Here is a 15,583-nt window from a genome sequence, read left to right on the forward strand (position 1 = left end):
AATATTTACAGAGGCTAATCAGAACAAGTAATTGTGACTCTACAATGGAGTCTTCATTTCTATTCAAGTGCCGCGGGAGGGTGTAAATAATGTTAGTATTTGTTAAGCGCTTACTATGTGCCGAGCACTGTTCTAAGCGCTGGGGTAGACACAGGGGAATCAGGTTGTCCCACGTGGGGCTCACAGTCTTCATCCCTATTTTACAGATGAGGTAACTGAGGCACCGAGAAGTTAAGTGACTTGCCCAAAGTCACACAGCTGACAAGTGGCCGAGCCGGGATTCAAACCCATTATCTCTGACTCCAAAGCCCGTAATAACTCTGTAGGTGCTGGACATGGCTGTTGGGTTGCCATGACTTGGGGCATTGGGAGTTCATCCGGGAAGGTTTACCGGGGGAGGTGGGCTTTTAGGAGTTTTTGAACCCGGGGAGAGCTGGGGCCTGGCGGATTTGGGTGGGCCCTGGGTTGGAGGATGAGGGCTTTGAGAGCCACGAGAGATGGGTGGCATCGGGGTCTTTACAGCTCTCCCAGGTGGCTGTGCCACTGCACCGGGCTCTCCCAGCTCCCTCCCCCTAGCCCATTGCCCACCTGATCGTGGCACTTGCCTTTGCCCATTGGCTGGGTTCTGGCCTGCAGCCTGCACTTTGGGACATTTCAAACATCTTTAACTCCCACTCTGGATTGATTTGGTTTTGTTTAAATGAGCATATTTTGCACAAATATGGATGCTGCCGCTGCCTTTGCTGCCCGCTTCCTCGGCCCCGGACTGTGCACCTCGCCTCACCCCGCCTCACCTCGCCTCGCCTCTCCTCACCCTGCCCTGCCTTGCCCCGAGAGCAACCGCTGAAGTGCAGAGGGAGAATGGGGCCCTCACCGCTCAGGGAGTCGCTTACCCTGAGGAAGATGCTGGGTCCAGGGCTGGCTGACACCCACTGCCGGCCTAGAGCCGAGACGCTTTCCTAGGGATCCCGGTTTGGGTTTGGGTGGCTGGCACCAACAGCGCAAGAATTCTGGACACCTCTCTGCCCTCGTCCTCCCCCTCTCCACAATCTCGTTCAAATCCGTGGATGGATTTATAATGAAACTGTTGAAAATGCCTAAATAAAAGCCGGTTTTTATTTACCTGGTGGGAAGGACTGGGGCTTGTACTTCTGCGCAGTCCTGGCAACCTGCGGCATAAGCTTTTTGTTTTGCATTCCTTGTGGAGCCACCAATAGACTGGACGGAACTCATGTAATTTGAGAAAGGACAGACACACACACACACACACACACACACACACACACGTGTTCTCCGCAGAAATTCAGAGAACTGTTAGGCATTTACAAATAAAAATACTGGACATAAGGTTGTCAGGTGCCCTCTTGGTACCAGACAGGGGACAGACCAGCTGAGAACCCGACTATCCAGTTCCAGAATGGACGAATGGTCATTCCGCTCAGTTCACTTTCCAGTTCGCCTCCTTGGTTCAGCAGGCAACTGCTAAATTCTGCCAGTTTTCCCTCTGCCCCTTCTTCTCCACCCAAACAGCCACCACCCCGGTCCAAGCTCTGGTCGTCTCCCAGCTAAGCGTTTGAAGTAGCCTCCTCACTGGTCTCCCCGTGCCTCTGGCCTCCTCCCCCTTCGGTCCCCAATCCATCACTCGATGATGATCTTTATTGAGTGCTCACTGGGTGTAATTTGGGCCGAGGTGGAGGGAAGCTTGTCCCTTCTTCGTGGGTTAGAGATGACCTCTTTCTTCTGGCCCGAACGTCTCCCGTTCCTTTTCCAGTCAGTCTGCGTCCATGGGGGGTGGACATGGCCCCGCTTGGGGCTGTAGGACAGTTTGGGTTGGTCTGTCTCTCCTGTGTTTTCTCTCTGTCTTCGAGCTGGGCTGGGGCTCTGCTGCTGCTCCAATGATTCCTGGGTCCTTCAGTGCCCAACCTCCGCCAAGGCCCTTCAGTTGGCAGTGCTGCTTTGCCGGTTCCAGTTGGAAAAAAGATCTTCAGAGACAGCAGCAGCAGAGAAGAGGAGCAAGAGTGACCATGGCACAGACATGGATTCCCAGGGAACCAAGGAAGAAAATGGAAGAAACCTGAATCTTGGCCACTCTCCTGGCAGAAGCAGCTTGGGTGAGCGGGCGAGGGGATATTTGCCACCCTGCTCTAAGCTATCATTTCAGCGGCAGGGCCGGGTGATGATGTTGGACAACCTCCCAGCTTCTGATACAGTGGAGAAACTGCGCTGAACTGAGGGAGTCCCCTGCCAGAGTTTCCTCCCGCGTATCCTACCTGCCAAACTTCCTCTCTCCCAGCCTCCACAGTGCTGCCTCTCTGGTGGGAGCTTTTTGTACAGAGCCACGGCCTGAAGGAAAGCAGCAGGCTTGCCGGGAGAGGTGTCCCTTTCAAGGACATACTCTGGCGGGAGTTACGGTGTTCATCTCTGTTTGATTCATCTTTGCGGTTGGTCACTGGCCTCGGGCCAGAACTTCGGACCCATGAGTCTCTTGACTTTACAACCTGGGGGGCAACTCTCTGGAGACCCCGAGGGGAGGGACAGGCCGGTCATTGTTCTGCTTTTTTACGATTTATTCACCAGGGCCCACCCGTTGCCTTTGTGCTTGCTTTTCATCACTCTGATTTATCCGTCACCAGTCCCCTCTCCCCGTTTTCCTTTTTAGACTGTGAGCTGACCCCCCAAGGGACAGGGGTCTTGCCTAATTTCCACTGCTGTCTGTAGTCTTGCCCCACTCTTAGCACAGCTCTCCGCACACAGCAAGGGCTTAAAAAACAGTAGGTTACTATTACTACCAGAAGGAGGCCCAGAAGGGCCCACTATGCTCTCTCTGACCTGACCCCAGACCCCTGGCTCCCCTCACCCTGAAAAACATCTTGCCGGGGCAGGTTCCACATTGGGCTGAACCAGGGAACAGTCTTCTTCCTGTAAAGAAGGGGGTGGGGGGGTGCCGCGAAGCTCCATAAACTAGAGGCGGTGATGGACGACTACCAGTGTCGATCAGTTCCCCCCTTGCTTTATTATTATTATTACATTATTATTTTATTGCTTTTGGTGAGGGATGACTGCTGAGGGGCATAAATAACGGCCCCAGAATCCCAACAACCTCAAGTCATCACCTAATCCAGCTCTCTGCCTCCAAGAAAGATCCCCCCCCAAACCCAATCTTGACAGAGGAGAATTTTTCTTCGGAAGACCTGCAGGGGAGTGGATTTCCCAGCCTCCATTAGACTCAATCGCCGTTCGGAAGTTCTTCCTCAAGCCTACCCTAAAAGGGCAAAGAAGCAACCCTGGTGATCTCCCGCAGGGGCGAGAGGGGAGACCGTTCTTGAACACAGTATGGGCAAAGGAGCTGTGACGGAGGTAAGCTGGACAGCGGACCAGGTCAGGGGACAGGACAGGAGGGTCCCCGGGGGAGGCCTTGCTCAGAATCTGGGAAGCCACTATGGGGAGAGGCTCCGGATGTGGCCTGGGAGTTCACCGATGACCACCAAGAATCGTAGGCACCCCTTGGCGTGCATGCCGCCCACCTGCCCGCCCACCCATCCAGCTGGTGGTCCCAGGCTGGGGGCAGACCAGCTGAACTCGGGCCAAATTGCCACCCTAAGAAGGGCAGCAGGGGTGGCCTCAGCAGCCAGCGAGCTGCTTTGTCTCTGCTGCCCCGCCCCACACCCACAGGCTCCTGGGGTCGCTCGACTTGCACACGGGAGGGTTCGGGAGGAAGCGAACGGGCAGGGCTTGGAAGAGACCTGCTTCCCTCCCCATCCCGCCGTCGCAAGCGTGGCAGCTGGGCCAGGACCTGGGGTGGCACTTCAGCTTGGGGAGAGCAAGGAGAGCAGTGGGCATGGGGCCGGGGCAGTCTGGTTCTGTAGCCCTGGGAGGTGTTGCGAATGGCAGGCGGCCTTTCCGCCATTTGGCCCCGGTGGAGGGGGAGCTGCCTGGCCCTCCTTGGATCGGGTGAATAACTGTCATTGTCTGTCCCAAGGACACCACGACGCCTCGATCAACGAGGCTGGGAAACAATCACTTGGAGAGTAATGAGGCTGACAGCAAAACCGGGTGATTTCCCTGATGATTCACCTCCTCTCTGACTGGCTGGCCGAGAAGTCATTTAGGAACGGAAGGCAGTCAGTCGGGGCTTGATCCATCAATCGATCGATCAATCGATCCTCCCCTCTTACCCTTGTAGATAGGCCGCAGCCAGGATGAAGGTAAGGCGCCTAGAGAGCTACTTGCCCGTGGTCCCGGGGCCGGCCAGCCAGTCCCCACACCTGATCCTGGAGGGAGCTGGTGGCTGTGGAAAGCAGCTGCTCAGGAGGTAGGACTCCCCTCATTCTAGATCCCTGCACGCCCCCCCCCCCCCCCCCCCCCCCCGCCCAGTGGAAGAAATCTTGTTGATCTCAGATCTCTGCGGTGACCTGCGTGTGTGTGTGTATGTGTGTGTATTATATAATGTCTGCCTCACCCTCTAGACTGTAAGCTCATTATGGGCAGGGGACGTGCCTGCTAATTCTGTTGTATGGTAATAATAATGTTGGTATTTGTTAAGCGCTTACTATGTGCAGAGCACTGTTCTAAGCGCTGGGGTAGATACAGGGTAATCATGCTGTCCTATGTGAGGCTCACAGTCTTAATCCCCATTTTTAGAGATGAGGTAACTGAGGCACAGAGAAGTTAAGTGACTTGCCCACAATCACACAGCTGACAAATGGCAGAGCCAGGATTCGATCCCATGACCTCTGATTCCCCAGCCCGGGCTCTTTCCACTGAGCCACGCTGCTTCTCGCATGGTACTCTCCCAAGCACTTAGAACAGTGCTCTGCTCATAGTAAGCACTCAATACACACCACTGATTAATTTAGCATTAGCCAATACCCTTCCCAGAGCGTGTCACCATCATCGTCATCATCATCATCATCATCATCATCATCATCATCATCATCATAAGCAACTGAATCATCTAAAGAGAGATGGAATCCATCTATCCCTGGGGCTCTGAGCTCATGTAAAGCGGGAATGATTTTAATCTGTGACAGATCCCCCCCTGCCCCCGCCTCTGGTGCCCAATCCACAATGGAGGTTCCTCAGGGCTTTCACAGATTGACCTGGTTGGACTCTTGGGTGGGGGACTCTTGGGTGGGGGGGAAGAGGTAATAATAATAATAATAATAATGATGGTATTTAAGCGCTTACTATGTAGCAGTGTTGCTCAGTGGAAAGAGCACGGGCTTGGGAGTCAGAGGTCATGAGTTCGAATCCCGGCTCTGCCACTTGTCAGCTGTGTGACTGTGGGCAAGTCACTTAACTTCTCTGGGCCTCAGTTACCTCATCTGTAAAATGGGGATTAACTGTGAGCCTCACGTGGGACAACCTGATGACCCTGTATCTACCCCAGCGCTTAGAACAGTGCTCGGCACATAGTAAGTGCTTAACAAAATACCAACATTATTATTATTATTATTACCAAGCACTGTTCTAAGCGCTGGGGTAGATGCAAGGTAATCAGGTTGTCCCATGTTGGGCTCACAATCCCCACCCCCATTTTCCAGATGAGGTAACTGAGGCCCAGAGAAGGGAAGTGCCTTGCCCAAGGTCACCCGGCAGACGAGTGGCGGAGCCGGGATTGGAACCCATGACCTTCTGCCTCCCAGGCCCGTGCTCTAGCCACTACGCCACGATGGGAAGAGGGGCTGCTGTTCCGAGGACTCTCTGTGAGAGGGGCAAGTACTCCCTTTGGGATGGGTGCTCTGGGACCTCAGCCATAGCTGGGGCTTGTTCTTTCGTAGACCAGCTGACTGGAGAGAGAGAGATGGAGAGAGAGAAAGAGAGAGAGAGAGAGAGGGAGAGAAAAGCCAGCCCTCTGGTGCAGCTCTCACCTATTCTTCCCAAAGCGAGATGTGCCAAGTGGAGGGGAATCTTCAAAATGGGCAAAGCCTAATTCACACAGTTAATGAAGCCCAGAAGTCACAGAGTTGCCAGAGACCATTTAGGCCATCCCCTTGTCTTGGAGCTGGCCTCACCTAACCCGTATACCTGTGGATCACCTCAGGGGAGGAGGGAGAGGACTGAAAGGGGCTGACGGTGGCTCCCCCCGAGAGTGAAACGGAGAGCCGGGGCGGGCGGCGGGCAGCAGGCGAAGTATTTGAGCAGTGATCTGGATTCCTGGATTTCTACCAACCCTGCCCTGCAGCTCGAGTGGCGGAGGGGAGTCGGGGGTATGAAGGATGGACGCCAGGTCCCTGACTGGGCCGGGCAGCGTAGGCAGGGTTGCCGCGGCGGTGAGAAACAGAGTCGTGGTCAAAAGCTAAAATCGTCCCGGAGAGGTGGCTCTGAGACACTTGCTTCCCCGCCCGCCCCCGGTCACCCTTCTCCGAGGCCTGGGCCCTTTGCCCCCCTCCGAGTCAGGCTCCACGTGCGTCGGGCCCAAGCCACCGGGGCGATGGCGCTCCTTCACCCGGGTGCCCCGGGGGGTCGGAGGCGCTGGATGCCCAAGGGACGAGGGGCGGTCTGGCCCTAAACGGGGAACGGTTGGCGCGACTTGGAGCTACGACCCCCCTCCTCGGGGGATCGGAGACCTCGAGGGGCCTCTCTGGCTCCTCCCGGGCTGTCTCGGTTTCCAGCCGCCCGTCCGCCGATCGATTGCGTTTATTGAGCATTTAACTCCTCGCGGAGGGCAGAACTCCAAGTTTCCACTCTCGCCCCCCGCCGGAAAGGGGGAATTTCTGGGGTCAGGTCACTGTGACGGAGCGGGCGGCTAAAGGTGGCCCTTACCGGGCCGGAGGCGTCGGCCGAGAAGGGAACGAGTGCGATCCCCCGGTACCGCACGGGGGGCGTCCCGGGGGAAGGGGGCCGAGCCGGGCTCGGTCGGAGACGTCAGGATCCCCCTCCCCTCTGCCCCCGCTCTCCCGCCCCCGCGGCGGGGGGTGGGGCCGGCCGGGGCCGGGGAGGCGGGCCGCCGGAGACATAAATAAGCGGCGCGGCGGCTGGCGGCCAGAGCGGCCGGAGCCGGGCCAGCGGGACGGGACGGGACGGGACGGGACGGGACGGGAGCGGAGCCGGGTGGGGATCCGGAGCGCGCCGGGTGCCGGGCTCGTGCCGGGCCAGCGGCGAGGGGGTAGGTGAGTGTCCTGACCTGCAGGCGGCACCGGCCGGCGAGGGGCCCGGACCGGCCCCCTCCCCCCTTCCCCCCGCCCCCCAACCGCCACCACCCCGCGGCTCCGGAGAGACGGGCCATCGCCCGGGGAGCCCGGCGCTGGGCAGCGTGCGACCACCGGGGGGGCCCATGGCTCCCGGCCCCTGAGCCCACGAGGCCGCTGCCGCCCCGCCGGCGCCGACGGCCCCTCTCCCCCTCCCCACCCTCCCCCCCGATTCCCCCCCCCCAGGGGCCGCGATGACTCTGAACCGCGGGGACAAGTTGCGCTGCCTGGACAAGCGGCGCGGGAGCACTCCGTTCGCCGGCCAGCACCACCTGCACCGCCGCAGCATGCCGGTGGACGAGCGGGATCTGCAGGCGGCGCTGCCCGCGGGCGCCCTGGGCGAGCTGTCGACCGGCCGGGGGCCCCGGGACGGCTGGGCCACCGACTCCTCCGATTCCCTGGCCTCCTCCGGCAGCGACTCGGACAGCCGCCTGTACAAGGTCATCCTGCTGGGCGAGCACGGCGTGGGCAAGACCAGCCTTGCGCGCATCTTCGGCGGGGTCGAGGACTGCCCCGACGCCGACGTCGCGGGTGAGGGGACGGGCGGCGCGCCCCCTCCTGGCGGGCCGGGGGAGGGTCCGGCTAGGGCAGGGCAGGACAGGGCGCCCCCTCCTGGCGGGCCGGGGGAGGGAGCGGGTAGGGCAGGGCAGGGCGCTCCCTCCTGACGGGCCTGGCGCCCCCTCCCGGAGCTGAGGAAGATCGGGGCGTCCAGGGATGGGGACGGGAAAGGAAATTGGGGAGAGACGCCCCGGGAGGGCAGGAGGACTGACGACACGCCATCAACATGTCTCGTGCTCCCGTTGTCCCCAAACATTTTCCCAGCTGTGATTTCGTCTCATCCTCACAACAGTCCCGGGAGGTGGGAAAGGCAGGATCTAGAGCAGGAAGCGGACGCCCAGAGGGGTTAAGTGACTTGGCCCAAGGTCGCACGGCAGGCCAGTCGGTGGCGGAGCCGGGACCAGAACCCAGACCTCCTGATTCACAGCAGGCCCGGCTCCTGCCCGGGAGTCGACGACACCTTGTCGCCCAGGGAGAGAAAACAAAGTAGGGAAAAGAAGTAGAAGGGGAGGCGGGGGAGAGAGAGAGAGACAGACAGAGGAGGGATGGAGTGAAAGAGAAAGTTTGACAGAGTGAAAAAGGAGAGGAAAAGTGAAAGAGCGTGGGAGAGGATGTGTTTAAGTGTGAGTGTGAGTGTCCGCGCCTGCACGCAGGGTGCAACAGCGGGATAAAGCCACAAAGCCTTGACTGCCCCCCGCTCAGGAAGTGGAGTCTAGCTGGGTCCTGCGCTTTCCATTCTGGAGAGAGCTGCTGCCTGTAGGCTACTGGACTGAGAGGGACCAAGAGGAGCTGAGAGGGCTTGGGAGAAGCTTGGGCCCAGCCAGCCACAATTCCTCAGGTGCAGAGCAAGCGGGTCTTCCCTCGCACAGGAAAGGGGGACGGTGAGATAGGGTCTGCTGTGAGAGAACCCGTTGGGGCTCCTCTAGGAGAGGAGCTGAATTGCACTTTTGTAGCACTTAGTACAGTGCTTTGCGCACAGTAAGCGCTCAATAAATACAATTGAATGAATGACTGAATGAATGAGGGACAGCAGCGTTCACTAGCTTTGGCAAGAGACAGGGGCGAGCAGCTCCTAAAGACGTTGAGACAGAAACTCGGACTTTATGGAAGAATGGTGAAGGTGGAACTCAAAGCAGAACAACCAGGGGGTCGGGGGTCTCTTCCAGCCCTCGTTCCTGGCCTCGTTAGCTCCAGGCAGCTCCTGTGCCCGCCACCAGTTGCCTACTTGGATGGGGATTTCTGCGTCCTACCCACTTCCTGCCCCAAGGCCCCATCCCCTGGCCTGGGAGAAATGGGGGTGGTCCCAGGGCAAAAGAGGAAAAGTCTCCAGCAAGGCAGAGCGAAGCCTTCCGGGCCTTTGAAAGTTAGAATAGGTCTCTACGGCCAGCCGACATCACCGGCCACCCCCCACCCCCACCCACGCTCTCTCTAGCTCACCCATGTCTACCATCCAGGCTCTGGTAGGGGATCAGGAGTAATGGGATTTTCTTGATGTGTTTCCCCTAGGGAACACTTACGACCGGTCGATCATGGTAGATGGGGAAGAAGCCTCTCTTGTGGTGTTTGACATTTGGGAGCAGGTATTTCCTTACCGACTAATGGGGGACTCTGCTTGACTAACCTGGGTCTCTGCTTGAATGAAGGATTGTTTGGGGAAGAGGTGGAGAAGGAGCAGGAGCAGCAGCACTTATTGAGCGCCCACTCGTTGCAGTGCACCCTACTGGACTGTTGGGGACTGGTTTTGGCAGCCCTGGAGAGTCACAGGATTCCTGGCTGAATCGTGGCTTGCCCCTCCAGGAGTATCCAAGCCAGCCTGCCAAAGCTCTGTAACATAACTCTGTTGTTTTGTACTCTCCCAGGTGCTTAGTACAGTGTTCTGCACACACAGTAAGTGCTCAATAAATACCACTGATCGACTGTCTGAGTCACTGGGTCGGCCTTGGCAGCTCATTTCAAGTCCCCTCTCGGGCTGCTATGGCAGAGAGATTCATCTCTAAAGCAGTTCTAAAGCTGGGGAGTCATTGCCTCAAACCAATTCCCAGAGAGTCAGGAGGAAGAAGAGGAAGAGGAGGAGGAGGCGGAGGCGGCGGGTGGCAGGAGGGGCCGTGGCTGGGAGGCTGCGGGCACTGGCACGGGGCCATCTTGCTGACGAAGAGTTTTCCAGGATCCTCACCCTCCCCTCTGGAGTCTACCCTGGCGCTTAGTACAGTGTTTGGCATCCAGTAAGCATATAGTAGTCTCCCAAGCACGTAGTACAGTGCTCTGCACATAGTAAGCACTCAATTCCATGGATGGATTGATTGCTTGATTGCTTAACAAATACCACAATTCTTCTTATTATTCTTTAGTTCTTTTGTCCTCCATTTGATCCTATGCTATCATCCCCTGAGGGAAAGTGCTCCTCCATGGAATAAACTGACTAACTGCAAAGAGCTTAATTGACTTGTGTAGGCGGAAAAGTTGGGTGGGTGGAAGGGGGAGGACCGGCTTAATATTTTTTTCATCATATTTGTTAAACGCTTACTATGTGCAAGGCACAGTACTAAGCTAATCAGATTGAACAGAGCCCATGTCCCACATGGGGCTCACAGTCTTAATCCTCATTTTACAGATGAGGGAACTGAGGCATAGAGAAGTAAAGTGACTTGCCTCAGGTCACCCAGTGGACAAGTGGCAGATCTGGGATTAGAACTCAGGTCCTCTGACTCCCAGGCCCGTGCTCCATCCATTAGGCCACGCTGCTGGAAAGGGAAATAAACCCACACCCAACCCCGCAGAGCCCTCCTCCCCAGTCAGTCAGTCAGTCAGTCAGTCGCATTTACTGAGCGCTTACTGTGTGCAGAGCACTGTACTAAGTGCTTGGGAGAGTACAGAAGAACAATATAACATACAAATTCCCTGCCCACAGCAAGCTTACAGTCTAGAGGAGCTTACCAACCCAACGCCCCAACTCCCTCCTTGGAGCCCTCCGCAGCCGCAGCTTGGCCTGTGGGAGGCTGGGAGGCGGGTGGCCACTCGAGGGTGAAATTCCTTTCCCTCTAGGATGAGGGTCAGTGGCTTCCCAGCCACTGCATGAAGATGGGAGATGCCTACGTCATTGTATACTCGGTCACTGACAAAGTCAGCTTCGAGAAGGCCTCAGAGCTGAGGATCCAGCTGAGGAGGGCACGGCAGACGGAAGACATTCCTATCATCCTGGTGGGCAACAAGAGTGACCTCGTCAGGTCCCGAGAGGTTTCCGTGGACGGTGAGTGCCATCCCCGGGACATGGGCCCGCTGACAGAATTCCGCACCCCCCCAAACCGAACTGTCAGTCCCAAGTTGGTGCCTTCTCCAGACCCCACCTTTCTGCGATGTGTGCACCCCACAGCCTGATGGGGATCTTAGGGCAGAAGGGAAGGGGCAGGAGGGGTTGCATGTGTGCAGGTGTGGAGATGGGCAGGTACGTGGGTGTCCAGGAGGTTGGGTGCCTCTGCTTGGGGACGTGGTGGCCCTGAGCTGAGCTTGGGGACTCCCCTCCTCCCTGGGGACTCTGCAGAGCAGGATTCAGCTGGTTAGTGGGGAGAGCTGTCCAGGCCAGCAGTAGCCTTGTGGATTTCCACCTGAGGGAGGGAGGGAGAAGGCGAGGTCACCCCCGTTTCCACAGGGAGGTCAGCTGGCAAGTCAGGGCCTGGACCCAATCAGCCAGCCCCAGCAGCAACATTTCCGGAACCTCTGACTGCCCGTCCAGGGCCCCCACGGGGAAATACCCGCAGGAGCCACGGCCGTGGCTCCCTTCCCCAGCCTCCCCCTATCCCTCGGGCGCGCCCCGCTGAACGGGCCCTTTCCCTTTCCAGAGGGCCGGGCCTGCGCCGTGGTGTTTGACTGCAAGTTTATCGAGACCTCGGCGGCCCTCCACCACAACGTGCAGGATCTGTTCGAGGGCATCGTTCGGCAGATCCGGCTCCGCAAAGACAGCAAAGAGGACAATGCCCGGAGGATGGCCAACACGAAGCGGAGGGAAAGCATTGGCAAGAGGGCTAAGCGTTTCCTAGGGAGGATTGTGGCCAAGAACAATAAGAAAATGGCCTTCAAGGCAAAGTCCAAGTCTTGTCATGACTTGTCTGTGCTCTAGGGTCCTGGGACGGGCCAGAGGATGCCCGGGGTGCTTGGGAAACAGCCCTGGACTGATTGGGACAGGAAATCTGGACAGGCCCCGACAGTGGCCACCGACAAGTCACGGTGACAGACATCCGGCCGCCATCTGGCCTGATCTGGCCTGATCTGGCCTGGCCCGGCCTGATCTGGCCTGATCTGGCCTGGCCCAGCCTGGTCCGGCCCGGCCTGGCCCGGTCCGGTCTCCCCTCCATGCCACAAGGCTCCCAAGCAGCTGCCACAGGAAGAGTCTACTGCTGAGGCCTGCAGCTGGGGGCGGGCAGTAGGCAGAACCCACTTCGGCTCCAGGCAGGCCCCTGGGTTGCCACTGTGTTCGATTGGTTGTTTTTCGTCTTGTCCCGGGGATGCAGGTGGTGCCAAGGGAGCGGAGAGAACGGTGCTGGATCCGGTGGCGGTGGCGATGGTGGCCACCACCACCTCCAGCAGCCTTCTTGGCAGGCCCATACATTTTACCAGTAAATAAACACGACGAAGACATTTTAAAGACACCTTTGGGGTAGTTCATCCACATCCAGATTGGGGCTAGATAATCAAAATATATGCATATATCTATGTATGTATGTATATATATATATATATATTGGAGTTTCATATGTTTTATGAAGTAAATTCATTTGCACTTCCATCAACTGTTATCCAATTTGTTACTTGTTTACATGCAGATTTTATAATAAAGTATTATTTCCTGTTCTAATGGCGAGGCACTGTTTTTCTGGTGAGCACAGTACACCCCGAGTTCCTGTCGTGTGCCTTACAGTGGGCAGAAACAGTGTGGGTTTGGGTTTGAGCAGTCTGAACTGGGCTGTAAATGTCCACGGGGCATCTGGCTTTAACTGTTCACGTGGTGTTCACTGGAGCTGGGCACTCTTGACCCAGTGTTTGGCCGGAACTCTGGCCAGGTGGGCGTCTGCCCAGTTGTCAATTTGCTGCTCTCAGCCAGGCGGGGACTGCTCACAGGGCTGCCATTTTGTGCTTCAATCGGAGAGCCTAGCCTGTCTGAGAGTCCAGCTCTGCCCTGCTGATTGCCCCTCCTGTTTCCTGGCCATTTCCCATCCCCTCCAGGAAGGGATGGTGGAAATATTTGGTCCAGCATTGGTGGTATCCAAGGAGTCTGTCTGTTTCCGGCTACTTTCTTTTCCCCTACGGGTGTGAGCTGCCATTGCCGGCCCTTTTCTGTCTCCCATCCTCCCCCTCGTTCTCTTCCTCCTCCTCTTTCTCCTCCTCCTGGTCCTCTTCCTCCTCCTCTTCAACCTCCTTCTCCTTCTCCTCCTTCTCTTTCTCCTCTTCCTCCCCCTACTCTCCAGCCCTATCGACATCCCTGTTCTCTCTGGGGACCTGGGGGCCTGCCTGTGCCCCATGCCCCTGCCCCACCTCTTGGAACATGGACAGCCTGCCTGGGAGCATGCTGGGAGAGTTCTTTGACTTTCTTGGACTGAGCAGTGGTTGGGGAAAAAGAGGCCCTCAGAAAGATGCAGAAAACTTCCTAGCATGTTGGTGCTTCTGAACTTCTGCTGATATGTCTGTCTTGTCTCTTGAGGTTTACTGGGCAAGGCAAGAGAAATCTGGTCTTCACCCCTGCATCTCCTGCCCCAGAGGCCTGGACTCCTCTAGAGAGGAGAGCTAGGGGAATTTCCATCTCATTCCCATTGTGTCTCTGAGGTGGTGGCACAGCATCACATTCCTAGGAGAATGTGTTGGAGAAGAACGAGAGGAAGATCCGGAGGGGGTGAGGAGGGAGTGTCCCTGGGCGATGAATGGCTTTCTAATCATCACGATGGATTACCAGGTCACCTCTCACAATGGGCCCCCCAGAAAAAGTTTCCCATGTCCCTGCCCAAAGAAGAAGGTGTGGTACAACTCTGTGAAGGAATTTTCTACTCCAGCTTTGCCTCCTGGCCTGGAGCCCCACAACAAAATAAGGAAGGATGGGCTGAGCATTCATTCATTCATTCATTCATTCATTCATTCATGCAATGGGAGTTATTGAGCACTTACTATGTTCAGAGCAGTGTACTAAGCGCTTGGGAGAGTACAATGCAACAGTAAACAGACACAATCCCCGCCTAGGGCCAGTGTGTAAGCTCTCTGAGGGCAGAAATCTTGCCTACTAATTCTATTGAACTCACCCCAGGGCTTGGGACAGGGCTCTGCGTACAGTAAATACCATTGATTGAGCAGTTCTTTGGAGTTCTCCCTCCAGCCCACTTCAGACTTACCGAGAGGGATGTGGGAGCTTTTCCACCTCTCCAGCCCAGTCCCCTGATGGGCTATTGCCATGGAGGGGTCTCAGAGAGCTGTCCCCCCACACCTCCCAGCCCCCAACACACACACCTGAGCTCTGACAAGGAGGCAATGAGGCACACAGCTGTCAATCAGAAAGTCTAATGGCTAGCGACTAGACCCTGGACTGGACAAGCGAGTGTGACTTTCGTTCCTCCTGCCTCCCGTCCTCCTGAAAATCACCTACATCTACCCATCTCTCCCATTTGACTCAGCTCCTTATGGCTGCAGGGCAGGGAGGAGAGTCTTCTTTTTTTTCTTCTTCTTTATTTTCGGTATTTTTTAATGGTATTCTTCGAGGGTACTCTCTCTCCCAAGTGCTCACTAGACGACTCAGCCCTCAGTCCTAAATCTACGTCTTCAGCCTTGATCTCTCTCCTTCCCTACAATCTTGCATTTCCTCCTGCCTTGAAGACATATCTACTTGGAAGACGCCCCAGGACCTTAAATTAAACATGCCCCAAATGAACTCCTTATCTTCCCACCAAAACCCTGCCCTCCCCAGGTCTTTCCCATCACTGTAGACAACACTGCTATCCTCCCTCTACAAACCCATTACCTTGGTGTTGTCCTCGAGTCATTTCTCTCATTCCACTCACATATTCAACATGTCACCGAATCCTGTCGGTTCTACTTCCACAGCATTCCTAAAATCTGTCCTTTTCTCCCCATCCAACCTGCTACCATGCAGATCCAAGCACTTATCCTGTCTCGTCTTAACTACTGTGTCTGCCTCCTCTCACCTCCCTGCCTCCCATCTCTCTCCACTCCAATCCATATTTCACTCTGCTGCTTGAATCATTTATCAACAGAAACATTCAGTTCATGTCTCTCCATTATTCAAGAACCTCCAGTGGCTGCCCATCCACCTCCACATCAAACAAAAACTTCTTACCATCAGCTTTAAAGCACTCGATCAGCTTGCCCCACCCTATCTCACCACACTAATCTCCTACTACAGCTTAGTCTGCACACTCTGCTCCTCCAAGGCCAGTTTACTGTGCCCTGATCTCATCTGTCTCACCACCAACCCCTTTCCCATGCCCTCCCCCTGGTCTGGAACTCTCTCCCCCTCCATATACGCCAGACCACCACTCTCTCCACCTTCAGAACATTACTAAGGTCACATCTCGTCCAAGAGCCCGTCTGTGAATAAGCCCCCTTTTCCCTGGCTCGCTCTCCCTTCTGCATTACCTATGCACTTCAGTCTGTGACCTTTGGACATTTGCTATTTGCCCCAACCCCAACCCCACAGCTCTTACCTACAGATCTTTAAATTATATGTTAGAAATTTCTTATTTATTCATATTAAGGTCTGTCTCCCCCCTCTAGATTGTAAGCTCATTATGGGTAGGGAACATGTCTGCTAATTCTGTTGCATTGTACTCTCCCAAGTGCTT

At 56.3% G+C, this 15,583-nt stretch overlaps 1 protein-coding gene across 1 annotated transcript; it reads left to right on the plus strand.

Moving 5' to 3' along the window:
• The first annotated feature begins 7,029 nt into the window (after window positions 1–7,029).
• On the plus strand, window positions 7,030–12,597 carry RRAD (RRAD, Ras related glycolysis inhibitor and calcium channel regulator). Its single transcript, XM_029057420.1, has 5 exons — window positions 7,030–7,112; window positions 7,377–7,721; window positions 9,255–9,328; window positions 10,791–10,995; window positions 11,585–12,597. Exons 2-5 carry the CDS (start codon window positions 7,385–7,387, stop codon window positions 11,860–11,862), a joined length of 894 nt encoding a protein of 297 aa, XP_028913253.1. The 5' UTR covers window positions 7,030–7,112; window positions 7,377–7,384; the 3' UTR covers window positions 11,863–12,597.
• Window positions 12,598–15,583: the final 2,986 nt, after the last annotated feature.

This window comes from Ornithorhynchus anatinus, unplaced genomic scaffold, assembly GCF_004115215.2.
Source record: "Ornithorhynchus anatinus isolate Pmale09 unplaced genomic scaffold, mOrnAna1.pri.v4 scaffold_93_arrow_ctg1, whole genome shotgun sequence".
Classification (NCBI taxonomy): Eukaryota; Metazoa; Chordata; class Mammalia; order Monotremata; family Ornithorhynchidae; genus Ornithorhynchus; species Ornithorhynchus anatinus.

What these genes read in the sequence shown, in the direction of transcription:
- RRAD (XM_029057420.1), top strand. Translation starts at nt 7,385, where the DNA reads ATGACTCTGAACCGCGGGGACAAGTTGCGCTGCCTGGACAAGCGGCGC. An exon ending in CCCCGACGCCGACGTCGCGG is followed by an intron (nt 7,722 to 9,254) that starts GTGAGGGGACGG and finishes TGTTTCCCCTAG; the next exon opens with GGAACACTTACGACCGGTCG. An exon ending in TGTTTGACATTTGGGAGCAG is followed by an intron (nt 9,329 to 10,790) that starts GTATTTCCTTAC and finishes CTTTCCCTCTAG; the next exon opens with GATGAGGGTCAGTGGCTTCC.